This window comes from Gymnodraco acuticeps, unplaced genomic scaffold (assembly GCF_902827175.1).
Source record: "Gymnodraco acuticeps unplaced genomic scaffold, fGymAcu1.1, whole genome shotgun sequence".
Lineage (NCBI taxonomy): Eukaryota > Metazoa > Chordata > Actinopteri > Perciformes > Bathydraconidae > Gymnodraco > Gymnodraco acuticeps.
In genome coordinates, this window is record NW_022989890.1 from 308,012 (window position 1) to 332,409 (window position 24,398).

The following is a 24,398-nucleotide window of genomic DNA, read 5'->3' on the forward strand; positions in this document are numbered from 1 at the left end:
TTCCCCTCTGTCTAATCTCAGTGTCGCACAAGCACGGAGCAGGAAAAATCTAAGGCAAGCTCTCCCGCTGTAATTAGCATCCTTTTCCTTTCTGAAATCAAATCACATGAAAACACTGAGCTCAAAGCAAACCACCACCCTTTTCTGGCTAAATGCCTCACTTGCAGGCCATTTTATTTCCCGCTGTAGAATTCCTGATATTGAAGGCTGATATGCAGGATTGACCCTCATACAGAAAGTTCAGAACAATAACTCAGACCAGAACAGCTCCCTCCTGCAGCTCAGGGTTTCTCACCTTGGGTTTTGGTTACCCCGCTAACCTTTGCAGCAGGAAGCACACACTAGATTGAATAGATGATTCTGTTTGTACAGGCACAGCTTCAGCTTCTCTCCTTCTCCTATTTATCTCCTTTTAAAATTCCTTTGACAGTTATACTTTTCACATTGTGCACAGTTTGAGGAAATTACTCGCAGCAAGGAATGCAAAATGACTGAGGTAATGTAAGGAAGAGAACTTGTTTTGGCCATCAGATTGACCATTGTTTCTGATTGCCCAATGCCTTAGAAATGAATTAAAGACACATACAATGTTTTGTTCTTGCAGCTGTAGGGTGGATGAAGATATTTTACATTTACAGATTATATGTACCTGTATTCTAAGCTGGCAGGTGGAACTGAGGCCGGGGGTGCCGTGGTCAGCAGCGGTCACAGTAAACTCGTACTCGGCTCGCTCGGCCCATCTCAGAGGGGAAGCGCTTTTAAGCTCGCCACTATTTGGGTTGAGGGAGAACCGCTCTGCTCTGGAGCCTGCAGAGGATGCAACAGGTATGGATTTCAGCTCACGGTTAAAGTCATAATGATGAAACACTATGAACGTACAGAGGGAAGTGATTGAAGAGGATTAAGACACTCACCTGATAACGAGTAATATATGGTCCCATTCTCTCCCTCGTCTGGGTCTTTAGCCGTCACTGTCCCAATGAAAGTCCCAGATGGAAGCCCCTCCTTCACCTACAATGAGAAAGGATTGTTATTCACAGGAATGTCTCTCTCCAACGCCTTTTCTATGAACACTATCTTCCTATTACGTTGATCCGTATTTCTAATCTAGTTACTTTATTATTGTGATAGGAAAGGTAGACACATAGAATAGGTTCATTTCTCTTATCAAATCCCTTTCTTCTCACCTGATGGAGCAGCTCCCTGTCTGGCCTTGCGTGATTGAAACTGGGGGCGTGGTCGTTTTCGTCCAGCACAGAGATGTGAGCGGTGCCGGTGGCACTGCGAGGCGGAGTTCCTCCGTCCTGTACGACTACAACGAGCTGGTAGCTGGACTGCTGTTCTCTGTCCAGGGCGAGGCGGGTGCTTATCTCACCTAAAGAAGAGAGGGAAGGAGACGGAGCCCTTAGCTTGCATTATTTGCAATTAGTTAGGCCTGATTACTATTTTCATGAAAAGACAAACAGCAAAGTAATTAGTTCCTTAAGGGAAATCACGCAATGTTGTAACTACATAGCCAGTGTGACACAATTACTACAAACTGAGTTAAGTGAACTATTAGCATTCTTCCATTACAATGAATAGTTTATTAGGATTTATCTTCACCTGTTTGTGAATTGATCTGAAAGTGCCTGTCGGTGTGCAGCAGCCTGTAAGTGAGTCGAGCGTTTAGTCCTGCATCTCTGTCCGTTGCAGACACCCTGCCAAAGCCGGTCCCTGCGAGCAGGTTCTCTCTGACAGCCAGAAACACCCTCTCCTGGCTCAGTCTTGGTGAATTGTCGTTCTCGTCGGTTACAGACACCCTGACTGTTGCACTGCCGGTTCTCCCCACTCCTCCGGGGCCTGAAGTGGCCAGGACAGTCAACAGGTACATGTCTTTGACCTCTCTGTCCAGAGAGCTGCGAACAAACAGCCACCCACTGTCTGGCATGATGCCAAAACCGGCAGCATCACCGTCAGGCCTCAGGCGGTAGGAAATAGAGGAGGAAGAAGATGAAGAGGAGCTTTTACCATTCCCAGATGCCTCTCTGTTGAGCGCTCGAACCTGGAGGAAGCGTGTGTTGAGAGCTGTGTTTTCCCTTAACTCCACACGGTATGTCAGCGTGTCGAAATGTGGGCCTTGTGCATCCTGCGCTTGGATGTGGACCACGAGGGTGAAGGTGGAGCTAAGCTGAGGCGCTCCGCCGTCCTTGGCAACCACTTGAAGGTCATAGCGTGGCACACTTTCGTATGACAGACTACCAATCAGACGCACCTCTCCGCTGCCTCGGTCAACACCGAACGTCCTCTGTCCGCTGCTGCCTGCAGACCCAGCAGAGACCAGGTCGAAGCTCAGCTGACCGTTATGACCCGAGTCCTTGTCGGTGGCCTGAATGCTGTAGATAACAGTTCCCATTTTGGTGATCTCAGGTAAACTCAGGGACTCTGATGAGGAGGGGAGGAAGGTCGGGGCGTTGTCGTTGACGTCTGAAATGGTTATTCGTACCCGACTGGTTCCATACGCTGGAGGAGAGCCGGAGCGGGCCTGGATCTCCAGGTCGAGGCTGGAGCAGGTCTCATGGTCCAGAGGAAGAGCAGAGCGGATGGTACCAGAGGCTCGGTCCACTGTGAAGTAACCATCAGGGTCCCCAGAAGAGATGGAGTAGAAGATATCCTTTGAAACACCTGCATGGAGGACAAAGGGAGACAGCAAGAGAAACAAAAAACTGTGAGAAAATGACAAAGAGACAAGAGCTGTAATCATAGATAAGTGAACAAGCATGTCATAATGTTAAAAAACTTTTGACAAACTGAAAGCAGCAAATACTACTATTTCATTACTAGAAGGGAGGACAGCATTTCAAAAATAATGTATAGGGCTGTTGATATGCACTGTCTTTAGCTTAATGAAAACATACACGGCACATTTAAAATGCATATGACAGATCCATATCTGCTTTAAGAAGACATGGAAGTGGTGTGTTTATTATTTTTCCAAGTCTTCACAAAGGGCTGGATTCACTCCGAGTGGGTGAGAGGATAGAATCATGGAAAGCGTTGTACATTTACACAGACAGAGACAAGTGTTTCTCTGTCTGCTGCAGCACGGAGAACACTTCATTATGACTCCCACTCACAATTACACCCCCATCCAAATTCACTTCTCCATCAATAATACTGAGAGAAAATAAAAGTCTGGCCAGAGTCAAAATAATCCTCAGTAAAGCACACACTCTGTGATGGATGTGATTTGTTAATGGAGTGTATGCTCTTGTTGCTTTCGTATTTGCACAACTGCTGGACTGAGAGGTTAGACATCATGCACTCTGCAGCCCATTAGAGCATTTTTGTCCTGGTATTCATCAGGAAGATGAAACCAGGAACAGAAAAGCACATACAATAGCTTCCCTATGGCATTCGGGGTAAATTGATAAAAACAAGCCTGGTATACAGACATAGGTAACACTTTATATTAAGGTACACATATTCACTATCAACTAGTTGTTAATTAACATGCATATTAGCAGTATATTGGCTATTTATTAGTCAGTATTAAACACTTATTAATGCTTTATTCTATTTGACCATATTCTACAAGTGCTAGGGCATTAGTTAAGAGTTTTTCCTCAATAACCGTCTAATTAGTGCTTATTTATTGTAAGGAAGTTGTTGTACATGAGTGTTGGTCTTAATATGCTCAATATGGGTCTAATAAGGCAGCAGTACCACAAGAATAGTAATTCTCCCATAATAACACCAAACAAATATGGTCTATTCTTATGTAACAAGACATGAAACTAAAAGGGTTAATTGTGTAAAAATAACAAAAAATGTGGTATAACTCAGAATTCCCTATTTTAAAATGAAGTCTTGTTCATAACAAATAAGCTAGTAGTTTAACTAGTTGATGGTGAATAAGTGTACCTTAATATAAAGTGTTACACAGATATATATTGACATAGAGCGAAGGAGAAAATGATCGTCCAACACAAGCGTCCTCACCTGTCTTTGTTGCAGCTCGGACCACTCCCACCGCTGTCCCCCTGAGAACGTCCTCTGACACGGTGAAGAAATACTGGGCCTGGTCAAACACGGGAGACGCCACGGAGCCTCCCACCACACTCACGTTCACCCTGGCATTTACCGGTGCCGTCAAACCACCACCGTCCTCAGCTGATATCACCAGGGAGATCACCGTGTTGGCTTTACCGTGGAGCGAGCGTGAAAGAGAAATCACACCTGTAGAAGAAAAGAGAATCAAAGATTGATGGTTGTGGTTTTTAAAAACTCCAAAGAAAGTTTCACAATAGGTCATTCCTGTTTGCTATCATGTGTTGTTGATAGTATCACACACACATACCTGTATCCTTGTTGAGAGTGAAGAAATTAGAGCCTCCTCCAGGTACCGTGCGATAGGTCACCCGGCCATTTTCCCTAGCATCTGGGTCATTTGCTGTCACCTTGACGACAGATGTTCCAGGGGCGCTATGGGTGCTGAGACTGACTGTGTAGAGGACTGGATAGAAAGTGGGCCGGTTGTCATTGATGTCCAACACCGTGACCCGCACACGTGCAACCGAGCTCAAGCCACCCTGAAAAATAAATGCTTCAGATTAGATTTAAGATGTTTGCATTAAAATAAGATCCAAGCAGAGCACACAAGGTCAGACTAGAAATGTTGTAATGATATTATGGTCCTTAAATGACTGGTCTATTGAGACAAAGGGAGGCTAAACAATAAGAATAGCTATTTGGTTAAACAACATTCCTCCCTCCCTCCCTTCCTGGAATATATATCCCTGGAGACAACATTCAATTTGTTTTTATCCCTTGGTGGAAAGCGACAATCCAGGACATTCATGTTTTGAAACTTCCACAATAGATTGATGTCGAAGTGTAAAGATGAAGCAGCTGTATAGGGAAACAGAAATATTAGTCCTCTGTTGAAAATCCCTGAAATATGGAACCAATTAACCATTGTGTGCATTTGTCAGCGAGGAGAAGAGTTTGCAGTCATTACACTATATCTGCTGGCTTGGTTTTTATGAGAGCATTAAAAAACAAGGATAATGGAGTCAGAGCGAACAGACAGAGGAACAGGGAACGTGCCGGGCGGGGGGGGGGGGGAAGATGCATTCTGGGGGTGCCGAGCCAAATAAAGGGAATTCAAAGAACGAACACTGCCTCCTCTATGACTAATGAAGATACATTTAAAACAATGGTAGTGCATTATATTTCTTCATGTAACCTTAATACACACACAATAAGAATGCTTTATTATTCTTAACGAAAGTTTTAATGGCTATGTAAGGGCGCCCAGGGTGATTAATTGATGCTTCAAATGTGTAGGTGTCCTTTAGAAAGAGGCTATTGAAAAGACTGTAATTGTGGTAAAATGAGGCATCATATTTATCTTAAATTGTATATCGTACATAAGGTTATTTGAGTTGTGTGTGTAAATGGATCTGTTGTACTTCTTTACCTTTTCCATCCCCATACTCCCTCTCTGTTTGCTCTGATTGCTTTGCCATGTTGTTGTGGTTCCCCTTGATTTTTTAAAGTTTTTTTTTTGAAGACTCCCAGTTAGAGTCAGGATGCTGTCTTCTTCAAACATGTCCCCAATGTCTCTTTGATCAGATTTATTCTTTGCCTTCTGCTTGCAGGTTTGATCAGAAGGAGCATTATACACTGTGTTTGGTCATGGAGCAACACAAAGGAAAGTGCTTTGTCTTTAGTTTATTTTGATGTTATGGTCTTTTCCATAGTTTCTGTAATCAAAGTAAATTAGGCTTTGATTGTACAGAAGACTTCAAAAGTAAAATTACTTGTTGGTGGGGTATGCTTATTTGAATTGGGTGATAAAACTGATCTATGAAGCTGCCACGTAGTTCAGTTTAGCACAACGACTTGAAACAGGGTCCCCCTTAGCTGGATCTGTAAAAACAATACACTTACCAGAAACTTTAAAGATCACTAATAACCAATCTATAATTATTCCGGTTTTAACGGGTGTTTTGTACCTTTACTTTACTTTTTTTTCTTACCTCCAGTCGTTGTGCTAAACTAAGCTTGTCTGCCCTGTTGGCGAGTCATAGCAATATTATTTCCCAAATGAACAACTATTCCTTAAAAAGGTTTTTAGAGATTACGTCTACTTGTTACTATTCCTTATAGTTTCAAAAGGTAAGAATGGTCTTACTCCATCCGTTGCAGTGACGGTCAGGTCAAACTTTTCCAGTCCCTCATCACGATCCAGAGCTGTGCTGGTGCAAATCTGGCCAGTCTCCTTGTTGATGGTAAAGTGGGTTGGTGTTGCACTTCCAGAGCCAGAACCCAGGACGTAAGATATCGCGCCAAAGGAACCACGGTCCTCATCTGTGGCCGACACCTGAGGGAAAAGACACGCAAGGTTAAGACATGGACGGTCTACCGGTGCCAAACTGCCCGTGAGACATAAAGATTTCAAAACGCATCGCATCAACACACACAGCAGGTTCTGAAATCTGCGTGAAAGAACCCTACATGTGTCATACTTATTATATACGAGCTAAGGGCCTTTCTGTTATCACAATAATGTCCAATAATGCAGCCACTTCACAGGCTCCCATACATCTGCAGTTGTCAAAATATCACACACCATAGCACTACTTGTTATGATTTCCAGAGAACTATAAAAAACAAACATCTGTGAGAGTGATTCACCTTTATAAATCACTGATATGATGTATGTGAAAAACGGACAGTGACCATGGACACAGATAAAGGGAACTGACAGCGAGGAAGAGAGTTTTACAGAGGTTGTGAGTTTAGTTCAGGGGTCAAAAGAGGCCCTAAAAAAGGCATTTAAATAAGATACAGACTGCCACTTAAATGCACACCTCAAACATAAATTATTTCTCCATTCTATCTCCTACAAAAGGGCTTTAACATGTTAACACCAGACATGTAACAGACACAGGTCTTGACATAACCTTTGACTTTTTTGTCTCATTTACTTAAAATCCTTCTTTCTACTGCACACACTCGTAAGCTCCAACCAGATCTAATAAAACATCGAAAAATCCCATAATACAACAAAGATTTCCTTGCAAAACACAAAAAGGAAATGCCCTTTGTGCTCCATGGGGTCCTGCCTCTGACTGAAGTTTTACACAGGTCCATAACATTGTTTGGTGGCGTTTATGGCGCTTGTTAAAGAAACATTCTCCCTCTGATCTAGAAGTATTGAACGCGAGCCAAGATCCAGGAGGCCTCATGACATCACTTCCTCTCTGCTATTGACATCTCTAATACAGCAAAAGTAAGATATGTTTAGTGATGTCCCAGAAAACTTTAGTTTCAATTTTTTTAAGGGGCAAAGACAGGTTAGTTATCTGAAGGAAAAGGATAATATACTTGGTCTAAAAAATGATGAAAATGATATAAGAATAGAAAAATAGAATATTGAAAGATTATTACAATTAGAAAGAAAGACACAAATATCTTGTATCTTATGAATAAACGTTATATTTCATGAATTAGTGAGTATAAGAAAACTAGTCTTAATATGAGGAGAATACGTTGAGAAAAATATTTGTTTTCTTATATCGATATTCTCAACCACCATTTTGTTTTACATTACATTACTTGTCACTTGTTAGACGCTTTAATCCAAAGCGACTTTACATACTCAATACTGTGGACAATCCCCACAGGAGCAATTTGGGGTGAAGTGTCTTGCCCAGGGACACAACGACATGCTGACTGCAGTGGGGTTTGAACCTGTGACCCCCTGATCCGAACACCAACACACAACCCACTGCACCACCCAATACTGGCCCAAATATAGTGTTGTTATATATTTAAACAGTTTAAAGTTCATATAAGTCTACTTGTCGTTCAATAGTGTTTTCCAACCGAATCTAATTTACAAAAAGGGCTAAATTGGAAAAAGACAGACGTAAAGAAGTCAGATCTCTTTTGCCTGTGCTTTTTGTTATATGATTTTATCAAATGTCTATATCCTATGTGTGAACTTGCCCTGGGCCTGAACCCCACCGAACACAGGACCACCGCAGCAGACATCCGGCAATGACCTTTCTTCCACCCCCCTCAACACATGTCTTCACCATTACACCTACCTACTCTACTGGCTATAGACAGATGGCAGAAACACAACCACCTTGACTCATGCTGTTGATCCTATAGGATATTAAAAGATGGGAATATTAGAAAAGCTCCTCCAGAGTTTTAGGTCATAGTGTTACCGCGGCTAGACGTGTTTTGTTTCCGAGGGGTCATACTGTACCTCTGCCTTTGGTCAGTGTTTACAGCTGGGGATTTTAGATCAGTGCTGGGACTTCCTTCAGAGTACAGTGTTGAGACTAATACAATCTTTTGGGATCTATGCACATGTCTGGGTGTTCGTCATATCTTTCTGACGGTCTGTGATGGATTAGCCACCTGTAGTGATGAGAACTGGACAATCGTGTACATGCTCACACACACATACACATGCTTGCATACTGTGTGATGACCCCATCTTTTCACTTAATCTAATTAAAGAGGCTTTAAGCCCCATGACCGCCCACCTGGTCGTAGAGTGACTTCACCGACACCTCTATCTTTACCCCACAACGTCGGTTGTATCACAAACAAAGACGAAGTTATTGGTGTTCTAACTTGTTGCAAAGGAGACATGACTGTAATTTATAGGTTGAAAATAAATGGGTTGGGTACATGAATTTTCTTGGATGTAGTTTTTATATAGATGCTTGGACTGGTAAACGCATATACTGTAGGCTGCGAACAAGAAGGAGAGCAGGACATTGATTCTCCACACACTCTAAAATGTTGAAACCCACAGCAGTATGGTATGGATTCTTCATGCTGGAAAAAATATGCAAGACAAATAAAGGTTGCACATTTTCATGGAAACCTTGGGAGCTATAAAATAAAAATATATAAGGATTTGGGGTTTTCTGCTCCAACATACAACTAGAGGTTTCATACTTTGTGACTGTTGAAGTAAAACAAAAAAAGAACAACGAACGCAGAGGGACAGAAAAAGACACAGAGAAATCCCCTAAAGCTGGAATACATGACTGTTTTTGTCACAGCACAACATTTTGAAAATGTATAGCAAGAGAAAGTCCTGTCAGCCCTCTTTGAAAAAAGAGGAGCTTGTAAGAAGTCTGTCATCGGTACATTTCCCTCCTGTCAATCCCTCTGACATGACATGCCGATCCATTACTAAAAAACTCCTTTCCCAAGGTTTAGTATCCTGCATTTACAGCACTTATCTCAAATAAAAAAGTAGCAGTGTTGAGCCAATAAGATTATCTAGTAAACACACACTGCAACATGTCTTCTTAAATCAAGCGATCTGGTGAGCCAGACGATGGTGTTTGCCAAGGAGGAACTACTCCCACGTCAGAGCCTGCTCTCAAAGGCATAAGCAGCCAGCCAGTCTCCACTCTGTACACTTATTCCTCATCGTACTCTCCGGAGGTTTCCTACTGTGATAAACACACAACTTCATCGCAATACATACAGACAGCAGCTCATGCCTTTCAACATCTAAATCTCCCCTGCCCTTAAGTATACATGCTTAATTGTCTGCTTGATATTTGTGGGATCTTCTGCATTTACACAGATTTTTGGATGCAAACGTCAATGGCAGGGTGGTCTAGTCGTTAAAAAGGCCCGGTTTAAACTACAAGGTCAAAAGTTTGGTCCCAGTGTTTTTGTAATGCCCTGGAGCATGCCACTGAACCTCTAAAGTTATTTCTGGCTGTGTTTTATTTTGGATGATGCAGGATTTACTTATATGTAGTCAAGAAAAAAATAACATTCACATCCTATGGTGGTCATTATTATATTAAAGGGTCATGATGGTGGTTTTGCAAGTTGACTTTCATACATTATTGGCCTTAACTGAAACTGATGGTTGCCTGGAAGGTGGTGAATGCCTGGAGTGTGGTTTCACTTTGGAAAATGGTCTACAGTAATGCTAAGTATACACAATTTGAAGTTAATGGGCTTAGACGTGCAATACTGCGAATGTGGTTCTTTTCTGTGGAGGCTCTGATATCACACCTGATGTTAAAAAATGTTATAAATATCCTATGACAGGAACATGGCTTGAACATATCTCTTGACAATAGCTGACCTATGACAAAATTATAATTTAAAGTTTAAAATCACTTCTAACATGCATTACAGTATATGACGCACCAGATGTGGAGTTCACTTTGAGGTATTGGCCTTTCAAAACATTTATCAATGGAAAAATCATGGAAACTCAAACCATTTCAAGAAAATACTTCTGTTAAGCATCTGCCAACCATCTGAAATTGTAATACATGAAACATAAATTCAACCAGCTTAAGATTTTTCAGCTGTACTTTGATTTACCTATCGTGTAGTTCATTGAGCGACCACTCTGTTAAAAGCTACACTCTAGCTCCGCACAAGTCATCCGCTATGTGAAAAACAGTCAGGAAGAGCGTGCCGAGTATCGGATTCTGCCAGGACTCCTGACTGAAGGTTTTTGTCCTAAGAGAGCCATTCATCTCCAGCTGGGACCTGAGATAGAGGAGCAATCACTCACTGGAGCATTAGCAAAGATCCCTTCCTCATCATTCATTTGCCCCAGTCGTCTTTACAAGCATTCTTTCTTTCCCTTTCTTTGTCTCTCTACCGTTCCACTTAGCCTTCGTATAGTCTCTGCTCCACAGTCACAATCATTCTCTTTCTGCAGAAACACGGACAGGCTTCTATACGAGAGAACACTCAAATCTGAGATACACATCTAAACCTCTTAACGCTCATACACATCCCCCAAAGTCAGTGTCAGTCACTCGAAGTATTTTATCCTGAAAAGAAGTGGTTTTCTGTCTGAGATGTGGTGCAGATTAGCAGGTAGCGTCTAATGGCATATTTCCTTATACAACCGTTGGCATGATATATTACGAAAAAAGTTATTATTTTCCAACTAATGTCCAGGAATCTTAAGGAACAATGCTACTTGTTTAGGTCTGGGAAAAACTACAATTAATATAAAATAACTACATACGTTGCATTACTTACATACAGTTATGTTACAAATAAGTCTATTTATCTATTTTGTATTTATTTATAGAAGGACCATGCATACAAAAACATTAATCTCAGCAAAGAGAAGAGATGCAATATGCCAGATTATAGCTAATAGCTAATTGCCATCTGTGGTCCTCAGGCAGGTTCATAACAATCAATAAACAAATAATAACATTGCATGATCTCCATCAGTCAAACAATTTTAAAACCTGATTTAAGTACAGCTCAATAAATTAATACATAGTACACTTGAAATACACTTACATGATCTCGGTCACTCAAATAATTACAAAGCCTGATTTAAATTCAGGTTACGAACATAATACTTAGTACACTTCAAATACACTTAAATAAAATATCTAAGATATAGTATGACATATAGTCAACATCGATTTCTAGTTTTAGAAGAGACAAGAAAAGCAGCCTCTATGGGTAAAAGTCAGATGTTTTCAGACAAATATATACCCCTGGTTTCCTCTAAAATCAGCCTGAAACCAGTCGGCATCAGACCCAAACCTTCTAAACTGTAACGTCCACACCTTATCAAACCTCAGTGAATGACAGACTGAATTGTTCCAGGTTTTATTTGGCTTTTGCGTCTATACTGGATTATGTTTTTCCTCCTTCACATCCTGGCCTTCATTAAACTCATGACTTTATCCATTTTGCTGTGTTGCACCTCCTCTCTCCCTTCCTCTCCTCTATTATCAGCTTCTCCAGATGTGGGCACTGGTCCAGGTGGATCCTGCTGTTCTCCGCAGTTTGTCTCTGTAAAACGTCGGTTAATGTCGGAGGGAGTCTGCGCGCGGCTCCTTGGACGCAGCTGTGGCTCTGGAAGTTTATAGCTTCTCATGATAGAGAGGGGGAGAGTGAGAGGGCTCCTATAGGCTTTAATAGTAAAACCTGTAAAACACAGACAGTCGTCCCAATCTAAACTACTCTTCCACTGACTGGTGCCAGGCCCGCATGTTTATGAAGCAATCATCATCTAAGAGGTCCAATAGGCCAAGATGAAGCCTTTTATTAATACAAATGTTTTTCCATGAAGCAGAATCAAAGGATAATTTAATTTAATTGCAACTTGTGTCTTACTTATTAGTATTGGCAATCATTTCTATCGTTTATGCAGCTATGGGCCCTCCTACTATAATATACTCTGGCTTCAGATATTTTCCATTTAAATAATAATGTTAATTGTTTAAATTGTTTGCCATTTGTCTTGATTTTATGTTTCAAGTTTGGTTCCTAGCTGTTCGTTTACCATGACTGCTCACCTTTCCTACCTAGCTGAATTAATATTAGGGGATGTCACTGCATTACCAGATCTTGGAAGTTAACTTGATGATCACAATATATTGTATTACTGATGAGAAATGGCAGAAACCATGAAAATTAGTCCCGGATTGTTTTTTCCAATAAACTTGAATAATCCTTTAGCAGCAATGACCATACAAGAGCATGATAGACTGGAATGCATCATTGTTAGATAATTGCACACAAGCTGAAGTTATTAACAACAAACTGTAATAGGAGTCTGAGTTTGAAGGAAATAATGTGTGTGAGAGAAATAAAGCATTTGTTTAAACTTCTTACTCTTTTTGCTGACACATTCCTTTGCTGTCCAGTGAGCTGCATTCCTTATATTAGACATTCTTAAGTCTTCAAATCAATTTCTGCCTTTCTGTGGCCAGTGAGTTGAGACTCTACGGGTACAATTAAGATATATGGCAGGGAAGAAAAGAAGGGAGGGGAATGTCTCAGAGAGGGGGAAATAGTTTGGCAAAGGAACAAAAGGCAAGGCTAATGATAACATAAGACCTTGAAATGGGAACGAGGAGGACCGGGGCTTCATCTCCCTTCTCATTCAATCTCCATTCCTCCCTTGACCTCCCCTTTCTCTTCTAGCTTCTCCCCTCTTTTCTGTCCTCTCCCTCGCTCGTTCTTTCACCACCCTATTACGGCAAGTGCTTGTTGTCTTTCATGTGGAGTTCACGGCTGGAAATGATTAGGAACATCAAACCACCGAAAGGGTAGAGAAGGGGAGGGAGGCGAAAAAGACAGGGCAAGAGAGAATGACTTCTATATTTGGAAGAAGGAATGCTAATGATATTAATGAACATAATAAAGGATGATGACCGCTAAAAAGTCTCTCACTAAAATACTTTCTCTTTCTGTCTCAATACATTTATCGCGCACACACAGAGAGAGCAGGACACATTTGATGTTCAACACTCAAAGTAGTAAACAGTAAACTATACCATAGACTTCCAGCTTCAGCCAATGGAGTGACACTCAGACATGTGGTGTGTGTTAGGACGTTGTTTTCATGTTAAAGGACACAGGAGCTGTTGTTCAGAAATATATAAACAAGTCGAGTCATCTCACATTCATGTTTGAAGATTGTTTCTCATCCCTGTATCTATATGGTTCTAGTATTATTTTCGACTTATAAGATTTACCAGACAGGCAAAACCTATTGGATAATCATGTGTAACTGGAAAAGGGAATTATCTGAGGTGCAAACCATTCTAATCTAGAAAATCCCAAGCCCTGCAACCCATTGATTTGACCAAGGTTGTCTTTATAACATCTATAGATCAACAACAAGCAGTCATTCCTTTTTTGAAAACAGGTAGATAAATAAAGGAAAGGGAGTCGATGGTGAATGGAGGTTTAAAGTGACGTCTAAGGGAGATAAAAAGCTATACAGGGCTGGACAGAGAGCTAGAGGGAACACAATGAGGGATGACATCACCTTACTGGACTCTGGAGGAGTGATAAGAGATGGAGGGGGATTTAGATGGTAGCGATCATATTTTGCCGCAAAGCCCTGCAATGTGGCAACCCTTAACCTGAGTGTAACACTGTGTGTGTGTGCTGTCCACTATGTGTGTGTGTGTGTCCGGGCACCCACCCTTTATAGATTGTTTTCAAAGTAAATCCCCTGGGCCTTGAGTGACAGCTGGCCTTATCAGCACAGAAATCAACCCTATTTTGTACTTACTGTTAATATTTATAGCTGTTTAAACCCTGTCGCTGTCTGTGTCCATGGCATCAGTAAAACTCACTCTGGTTGGTGCAGCAGCTGCCAGCATAATGTGTGAAATACCATACATTTTATTGTTGCTATCCGCTAACAGATAAGCTAATGAAGAGCTTGAGGTCAGATGTCGAAGTCGATGGGTAAATGTGCCTGCTGCCCACCCATGGAGAGAAATACAAAAATTGTAACTGCATATTCATGGTTGTGGTCATTAAATGGTCTGCACGCGATAGAGGCAATATCGCTGGCAATTATTAAGACTCTTGTTTTCCTAAAGCATAATTAGATAAGTCAACATTGCACCGTTGTAACTGAACCTGCATCAGCAATCAAATTCAGACATCTGTGTGCTTAATGAGGCTCAACCATGTTCAATGTTTGACGATCAGCACAACCGTTCTGTTTTATGTATTTAGAAATATCAGAATGCCGCAAAAGTGAAGCAAAAGCTGCTCAAACAGAGACAGAAACACAAACGTTTTCTCTCCGCCATCAACTTTGATTTTCACAGTGAGGTCTGTGATATAAAGTGAGCGATGATTATCACTTATTGTCTTCCAGTTGCAATTTATCTCCAGAGGTGAAGAGAAAACAGTAATTAAGGAGTGAGAGAAAGCACACAGGCTGACTCGCCTTGGAACTCAGACAGCTGTGTGACACTGTCTGAGCTATTGGGCGTTTCGGATGAATGAGAGCAGTGATGATTGACAGCCCACCGTTGCCTCTGGGACACCGCTCGGGATCATTTTGAATCCTCTAACTAGCTAAAATAGCAGTATGTGTTTAGGAAGATGCATCTGTGTTTCTGCTGCAGCATTTCTTCCAGAATGGGAGCAGCTATGTGTTATATATAAATGTTGGGCATTTCAGTGGTTTAACTTTAGCCAATAAAAACATGACAAAGAGACTGAGAGTGTGGAATCTGTTCCTATACTGGGACACCACAGGATTTTATTTACGCTTTGACAAGTGTGTGGGACTCTCAGACCACTTAAGAATATATCATTGGGAGCAGGCACTTGGAATTTGGGGCTGAGCGTCCCGTTGATGATTGTTGTTACCAATTTGTCTTTCTTCAAAAGATGTCAAGGGAATAGGATAAAAGATTAGAAGATGGTTTGTTCTAAAGCACATGATCCATCTGTCGGCCATTATTCAGTTTGTGGGCTTTGTAAATGTTGTGTTATGACACCCAATTTAAGTGTGTGTGTGTGTGTGTGTGTGTGTGTGTGTGTGTGTGTGCGTGTGTGCGTGCGTGTGTGAGTGTGTTTCGTGGGCAGTCACAGTGAGCAGTTATGGGTATTGATTAGTCCATCTGTTAGAGCAAAAAACTCACAAAAAAGGAAATCAATAGGTGTAATTTTAACAATCTATCATGACACAGCTGCTGAAGTCAATGTCATAAATCATGTCACAAGTACGTTTCTGTCATCGGCAAATATTATAAAAATAAAAACAAATCTTACAAAATCTTTGAACTAGTTTTCTTCCTGTTTACATTTAGTTGGTGAGCATTTTCTGATAAAGCTGATATTTTATAGTCTCAAATAAACACGATTTGCAATAATAGCTGGAGATGATAAACAAAGTGTTTTAATCTGTGGCCAACAGCAAAACTCCTTCCTGCTCAACAACCAGGTGAAAGTTGATTAGCAAATAGAGATACCCATAAGACTTTCTAAACAAGCTGCACAAAGGTTCATGCTTATCCCTGTTGATTGCACGGCTGCGCTCCACTAAAACAAAATCATGTCTCTAAGCCTTTGCAACCCTCCGCCCATTTAGGCATGCTTCCTGGATGGGATCCCTGAGGGCATGAGACCGTTTCATCATAGTCTCGTCAGTCACCATGTCAACAGTGATCTGTAACACTAGGACAATGGGTGTAAGTTAATTAACACCAGAATCCAGCCAAATAATGCAGTTACGAGTATAGCTACATTTTTCAAAAAGCCAACCATTATGCATTTCCATCTGTATACGAATTTGGGCTGGGGAACAACACAAAGTGAGGTTTGGCTTACATATTTGAAAATTGTTTTCCTATGTTAAAACGTTTGTTTTCTTTAATGTGCTATTTTGAAAATGTAATTTGCTAGTATAACCTCAAGAAACTTGGGGATTTTTGGATCTATCAATTGACTGTAGCTACTAGGCATTTTTTTTCTGAGGTTCAGACTTGTTTGAGCAGAGAACCTAAACACAACTCACTAAAAAGCCACAAATGTCTCTCTACCTCTCCTCACTCTCCACCAAAAACTCAAAACATGGCAGAAAAAAATGGCTAAGCTCATACAAACACAGAGGTAAACTCCCAAAATAATTTGTCACCACCGCAACGACTCCTTGTACTCTACGCCTACGGCACTCCATGGTTAGGGCATTGTCATGTGTTGCCAGATGGAAGACTTTAACTCAAAGACTTATTACATTATTTATCTATTACTTTCACTGCCTAGGGGCTCAGAATATAATACATCTAGCCAAACTTGAGTTAAAGGATTCTACACTGACATGTTTCCAATTCAAACTAAATCATAGCTTTATTAAGTGAATCTGATTGAAACCAAGTCCCACTCTGTGGAGCAGCGGGCTTCTTTTCAAGATACATACAAGCTTCCACGCCAGTTGAAGGCTGACTTTATCCATATAAACATTTACGTTTCAGTGTCATTTTATTGCTCTATCTGTAAACCAACACGCAGCTGTGTGGGAGGTTCACACTAATAAGGTAGAGTGTGTTTATCATTATGAGTTAGCTAGGCTTTATTGGGGACAGACTAAACCACCTTTCTGTCTTCCAGATACAAAGACACAAAACTCATCTGTCAAGATTAGGTACAAGGAACCAACTGCAAGTCTGTGCCCATGAGTGTGACATCTGTATGATCAAATCAATGTGGGTTAAAGGGTCAAAGGTGAACCGAACTTACAGCTGTGCCTTTCTTTTCTTGACCCCTAGAGTGTGTGTTTTTGTGTGTGTGTAGCATGTCACAATGAATGGCGCACGAATGTGTGACTGAAACAAATGGGAGAAAGCAACACCCAGTTACTTTGTATAAAAAGGAAAAGTGTGGCAGCCTGGAGTACAATGAGTCAAATCCTGCATGATGTGGCACACTTCAGCAGGGTTACGTTTTGTAGAAAGGCACACCAGCACACAGAACACACTTATGTAGCTCTGTCTTCTCTCATCTTGGTATATTTCTGATTTTCACACCTAAATAACTTGACTATTTATGTTGTTTTTCCATGTCTCTCCCTCTTTCCCTTGTTGTGCCTGAGGTCAGGTAGTTAGTGACCCCCGCCTCAGTGAAGTGACAATAGTAAAGGATAGCAGGAGCACCCCCTCTAAGCTTTGAGCTGACATCTGGAGTTGGGTTTCTCTGGTAGTTGTTGACTGCAGAGAGGCACAGCAGCTCCGAATCAAACAAAGGTCTATGTGATTTTTACTGAATTGGCACAATTCAAACATTAAAATAAAACATAAAAGAGTGTATCAGTGATCCACGTCAGTAATAATATATAGAGAACATAGCATTATTAAAGTAACTTAAACAAGGGTGAAAGATAAACCCTTAACCTGTATGTGATAATACAATCCATTTCCATGTGACATTATTAGTCAAACTCTTCTTTGCACAATACGAGCATTGTCATTTTTTTGTATGCGTTGTATGCCTCCGTATATTTGCTTATCTGCAGATATTTGTATTCTGAATGAATGCAGACATCTGTTAAGATCTTCCCCAGCTCACAGTAATGTTGTGTAACCAAAACTCATGTGCATGCATGCGTATCTGATCCTTTCTGTTCAGGCTGTATGTAACTGTACGTGCCTCTGAACTTGTGCATTTTCCGTGGTCATGTGCACGACAAGGGTCAAACAGCAAAGCTTAACGGCAGCTAACACTGGACCTTAGACTGACAATGGAGTTAAGTTGATTGTGCAGTTAGGAGTAACAGGCAGCTATGAATGATAACTGGATTAGCCTCTCATTGACCCAGACCTGAACCACAGCCAGAGTCAAAGATGGGTCACCTGCTCGATGGCCGTAGAGAGAAACAAATAGAGGATCCTCTGTCTGCGTTAATGCTCCTTACCGTGAGGGTCGAAGGCAAGATGAAACTAAACACAGTTAGCAAATGTAATGTTGAGGAGATTAAATAACTTGGTCCCATGAAAGGTCACAAACTCTAGCTGCTACACGCTTTAGAGATTCAAAAGGCCACTAGGTACTTTTAAAGCAGATACATGTCATTATCCCACACACGCAAAGACACACTCGTGCAAAGTATGCACTCATACTGAGCCACAAACTGCTGCTACTTGCAGTCAAAGCAATTACATCTTAATGAATTCTATTGATTAACTTTATTCTGCTGAAGATACACTATCCAAACCCTTGTCTCACACACACACACACACACACACACACACACACACACACACACACACACACACACACACACACACACACACACACACACACACACACACACACACACACACACACACACACACACACACACACACACACACACACACACACACACACACACACACACACACACACACACACACACACACACACACACACGACTAAATTGACACAGAGACTTAAAAAGCCTCGCTGTGTATTTGTGGGGGGAGATATTAGACCCTGCTATTTCCTTTTCATACACAGCCTAAGGGGGTGAAAAACTAGCTTATCCTTGTTAAATAAATGTCCTGACTCTGCATATGTAAGGAGAATATGAGGAAGTGGCGGGAAACACAGTCCTGATTCTTAAAGCACCTGTTAAATCAAAGTTTCTGTGGGTCTGATTTTGACAGTGCTTATTTAGCCAGCCAAGTTATTCTCTGGATAAACTGTTCCGTCTGAAGTTACTTTAGTTGCTTTTTTGTTTTTCCTTTATTAGGTCCTTACACTTGTATCTCGTCTCAACAATTTAGCTGCGGGAGAATTTAAGTTAATTGTTCCTTTGGGTCGGCGATTTTCATTCGCTTTTCTTTCTCCGTCCCTCTGATTTCAGCACAAAGAAAAGACAGGCATTTTGGACAGTGATGGCTCGGCAAAACAGCAGGGAATCTATCAGATTACAAGCAAGCACCGTGATAGCTTAAAACCCTAAAACACATTTGGTAAACCAGGTTGTCAGTGATGGAGAACACCCATTAAAAAGGGACATCGATGAGTGATAGAAGTACAGCACATGTGCACAGTCTGCCTCCACATTATCATCCCATCCTCCACAGCTAGCTCAGCCAACTGGAATTTCCAAGAAAAACAGGTTGGCTAGGCATGATGCAGCCCTGGGGTCAGAAACACAGCCAACTCCTGCCGTGAGCGAATCAGGCGGGATGAAGAAAAGGGGAAAGAGAGAGAATGTGAAAGAAAAAAAAAGAAGGGGGTTAGTGTTGCACACCTACAGACGTGTGGAAAGAAGCCCTAAATCAGCTGCACGTCCGCACTTCATCAGTCAGCTCCCTGGGAAATGACTTCTCAGCACAAAGACCCTCTAAGCACTGTACAGCACAGTAGTACCCCCGAATACAAACATGCAGACGTGAACTGTGCAGACAAGGCCTGAGCCACAGATTGCTCCATTGTCTCCAATAAAACACTTTAAAAGCACACCACAGGTATTCAAAGGAATGTTGAATACTTAGACAGTTGCTTTGTCTGAGTGTTGGGAAACTGGAAATCTTAATTGCTTTAACAGAGGCGAAGAAGCAGAAGATAAGCCGGAATGAAGATTCATTTAACGCTGAATGGTCTCCACATAGAGAGACTTTAGCTTCAAAGAAAGAAATAATGAGACTCCAGTGACTTTTCTATCTTCATCACTCCTTCGTTCATGTTATCTGTGTCTCTGATGCGTTCATTTGCTGTGCTGAATTATTACCACAGCGTCTATGACATCATTTCAGCAAAGAAAACAATTAAAGCTCTAAACTGATTACCTCATGCAGAACCTTTCTGCCAATTTGTCTTCTTAGAACATAGGAAAAACATGTTTCTAGAAATGTTTAGAAAAGATTAGGTCAGATTTACTTTATTGAACCCAAATTGAGAAATGTAATGTCAATGGTACTTGTTAAAAGGTGCAAATGTGTTTTGAAGAGTACAAATCTAAGAAAAAGTGGAGACCAGTGGCAACACAGATGCTATTTCCACGTTCCAATGCATGCAGTCCACATCTCAGTGGACAGGTTCAGCTGCACTCTGCTGTGTAAATCACGATGCACCTGTCATTGCCTTTCCAGAGAGCCAAAAAGAAGGAGGTGTAAACAGAAGTCATGACTGTAAGGGATGATAGAAAGATTCCACTAATGGGTTTGATACTGAAAGATGAGGTGAAAAAGTCGTGTACAATATGCGTCGGGGAGGGAGTGGAAATTGTTAGGATAAGAAGTGTGCGTGAGGAAAGGTGGATAGCATGGGAGGGAGAAAGTGAGCTGAACTAATGTGCTGTTTAGGAGATGTGTATAGGAAGTTACAGCATAGGGGATAGACAGAAAGTCAAAGAGAATACAGATGAATTAGCAATAAACCAAAACAAAGTTGATGACGGAATGTGATTTATCGTGTGCACTGTAGAAAATAGGAATTGTATTTGTTTGACTAAGATGTTAGTGGTTAATTTAGCATAGTTTTCATTCATAAAAGATCTAAGGACAGGCGATGAAGGTTGAGGGGTTTAGCTGTGAGTTAGAGGCGAGATTATCTAGAAGTCACGGGGTAAACAGACCTCCAACACAGTAAGCCAAGGGGGTCAAGGTAGGAGGCTCTGACTAAGATGCACTAAGCCACACGGTAATGGGAAATGATGGGGTCCCAGATATCACATGGCTGGTCACACCAAGGATGCCTGGGAGACGGGTGAAAGGGGGCGGTGGACTGGGGTTGGCGCAGATTATTACCCAGATCAAAGCAATGTTTGAGTGGATTTGGATTTCAGAAGTGGGAGGAGAGCAGGGGCAGAGTGTAAGATGAAGGGAGGGCGGAGATCTAAAGATTCAGTAAACAGTGTTTCAAAGAAGTCATTGCGCACCTCCAACACATATTATTAAGTAAAAATAAGCTTGGATGGACTACTTTGCCTCTGTAATTAAACCCCTATTATAGCTTTCACCATTTTGTTCAACATGCACCTGCTATGACAGATTTGCATCCCGTAGCCCCCCCCCCTTCTTTTTTTTTACCCCAACCCCCACTTTAATGCACTGCTGCCAAAAACAGCTTCTGTCCATGCTTCCTCTCCATTTGCTTACCCTTTAATGTATTTACTTGACCTCCAAGAGGCATCCACATGATGGTGTTTTTCTCACCCCCAACCCCCCCCCCCCCCCCCCTCAGCTTAAATAGCAGCTTCGTACCTTAGCCAGCAGGCAGAGCTCCCCATCACCAGGGTCACATTTAGCTCAGCTCAGCACTTACAAAGGAGAATGAGAGAGGGACAACTGATACAACTACAACAACAGAAGAGGGATAAGACACAATGGCAGCAAGAGAAAGATAGGGATGGAGGGATGATAATGAGGGAGGGTAAGAAGGAAAACCAAGCTTGGTGGAAGGAGAGGAAGAGGAGGTCCCTCTTGTCTTTAAAATCGTATTGGTTTTCTCTTTCATTACAGATACTGTGTTGACTCTGCACACTGCTTTCCCCCTGTGGATTAACTACACTGCCTTGACACGTGCATACACCCCCAATGAAGTGCTCATTTTTACTGAATACATACAGGAACATGCACTGCATATGCCTCTGTTGTGGCATCTCATTCAGCAGCGATTTAGCTTTCTCTAATTCATAATTAAGAAAAACGTCCATGGACCGACTTGATGTCACACTTGGTAGCAAACCCCCAGCAAGCCAACATGTGCACTCTCTGGGATGAAAAGATAAATATCCCTCCTGCGTCTCTCCTGAGTGAAGCATGAAAAGCGATTGCACTGAAGGAAAAGACAGCAACTTCTTGGATGATGTAGAAACAAAATGCCCCTGTATTTCTATCTCAAACACATTGTTCCCCCAGGGGCAAGTAAAAACAAGCCTGTCAAACCCAGTTAGCAAGCCACTATAGACGTACAATGGTGCCTTGTATGTGGGGGCCAACTAAAACTTTACCAAGGTTCCTCCATGTTGGCCCATATCTGCACTGAAAGGGTATTTTCCTTTAAAAGTGTTTCCTTTTTTTAGCCACTCATTTCCCTTAACACTTCCTCATCTCTTCCCTGAGTCTCTTTATTGATCCTTGTCCATTCAATCTAATCTCCTTGGCCTCTCTGTCTGTTCCCATCCAGTCTCCTGACTCAGTTTTTATTGACATGTGTTCCCACTGGTTTAAACTCCTAATGCCACATGTGCAATTCTCCTTGCAAAGAGTTAACGTTTAGCTTAACTGCAATGATTTGTTTTCCCTTTCCCCTTTTCTCTTTTATTAAACTCGTTGCAATCCATTTCTATCCTGGTTTTATAATACCTTCATTTAACTCTTCAACTTTATACTTTTAAATTATAAGTATGTACATTTTAAATTAGCATTTGTTTCCTTTTTCAGTTTGCTGTCCATTTCTTCAAAGATGGGGTGTGTCACATTCATTTCTGAAGGTTTTTTGGTACGGTCAACTCTCATTTTGGTTTTGACCAAGGAATAGAACCCAACAAATATTTTCATTTTATTTTAGTTACTTTAGGATGCCTTGTGTTTCCTCTGCTACATCCATTTAGCAGTGGTGGAACCACCCAGCTGGGAAATAACCAAACCACAGCTTCATTGGCCTCCCAGGAACACGAGCAAAAACACTGTTGTCTTTTTGTTAATTTGTGTGTGTATCTTAATCCAAGCATTTAAGAGTGTTAGGTTTTTGAACTGCACCCAGCTCTGAGAGTGGAAACGGGATGGTGATGTGGTTTGCAAATGAACCACAAACCAAAATTGTCTTCAGCTCCTGTTGTTGCAAAAAGAGAAAACACATATGCAGCACGCATACTGTAAACAATGGATTGCAGTGATGAACAGCTGGAAATGATCAGCTTTGTTCAAGATTTTCCACAAAATCCAGCTTTGTTTGATATATTCTTCACATAATTCTGGTTCGACACACATTCAGCTGTAGCTAGCCCCAGTATCACAGTTGCTACAACTGTTGTTCCTCAGAGCTAAAGATTGAAAGTGTTGAAACATTTGAGCCTTTTATTTCCTTTGAATGGTGACTTGACCTTTTACTTCAATCTATATGACATTAACAAGGTTGTGAAATGTCTTGAATCTACCTTTATAAAGCACACTACCCAACATTGGGGCAGCGTATGCCATTACTAATATGAACGTTTACGAGTGACATCATCTGGCTCTAGCGGACAAAAGAACAGCCAACAATCCCTTTCAAAGCAGGAAAAACCCTGTAATAAACCTTCATTTCGTTCTCACTCCTATCCCTGCCAGGTCTTTTTTATCCCAAGTGTTTTTGATCTTTTGTCTTTTGCTTCCCACTCTCCTCCCTCGTTTCTCCATACTCCAGTCAGTGCCAGCCTCCGCTCCCTTTGTTCCCCACTAGGTGTGGCCGATGACAGAAGGCTAGGGGGCAGTACACTCAGCCATTGCTCTAACACTGCTTCACTGATTTGCGCTTTGATGCTTTTGCTAATCTTCAGCACTCACTGTGGCACATACTGGCACAGAGCTACACAAGCTGTGACTATGCACATGCACACAGGACTGCACACACAAAAACTTAGGAACAAAGGAGAGGAATACAAACAAATCCAGGCTTCAGTGTGTACAGTATAAGATTATAACAATCACAAAGAAATACATATAGTTCTAAAATCACACAAGCAAACTTACACAAGTTAGAACAATTTAGGGACAAAACAATAAGGCAAAAGCTGATCCTTCCATCAGCATAATGCATATGGACAACTCATATTAAGGCTTACACCAGCAGATCGCCAGCTGCAATGCGCCTCCCATTAAAGAACTGGCTCCATCAGTGGGTACTGTGTTTCCCCTCGCTCAGTCTTTCGCCAGAAAAGCCAACTGAGCAGTGTCAGGTTCAGAAAACGAAGAATGAAGAAAGGCTGAGTGGAGCTAGACACACACACCCAGGCGAAGTTGATTACTTTGCTTAAAGTTCGTCATCGCCATTGTCTCTGATTGCACACATACATACATACAAGACTGGAAGAGTTGATTTTGTCTCCTTTTACACCTCCTGCACTGACAGTAAACAAATGCCAAAGAATGAAACTTACTTTATTTTGCAAGAATATTATCCACCACTCTCAC

At 41.5% G+C, this 24,398-nt stretch overlaps 1 protein-coding gene across 1 annotated transcript in view; it reads right to left on the reverse strand.

Moving 5' to 3' along the window:
- The window catches only part of LOC117536219 (protocadherin-16-like), an 84,830-nt gene that overhangs the window by 16,544 nt on the left and 43,888 nt on the right, over window positions 1–24,398 (reverse strand). The window contains exons 5-11 of the mRNA XM_034201007.1: window positions 6,179–6,367; window positions 4,340–4,571; window positions 3,982–4,218; window positions 1,606–2,664; window positions 1,188–1,375; window positions 915–1,011; window positions 650–807 (exon numbers count right to left, since the gene is read on the reverse strand). Of these exons, the coding sequence (XP_034056898.1) occupies window positions 650–807; window positions 915–1,011; window positions 1,188–1,375; window positions 1,606–2,664; window positions 3,982–4,218; window positions 4,340–4,571; window positions 6,179–6,367 (2,160 nt within the window). The remainder of the gene's footprint in view (window positions 1–649; window positions 808–914; window positions 1,012–1,187; window positions 1,376–1,605; window positions 2,665–3,981; window positions 4,219–4,339; window positions 4,572–6,178; window positions 6,368–24,398) is intronic.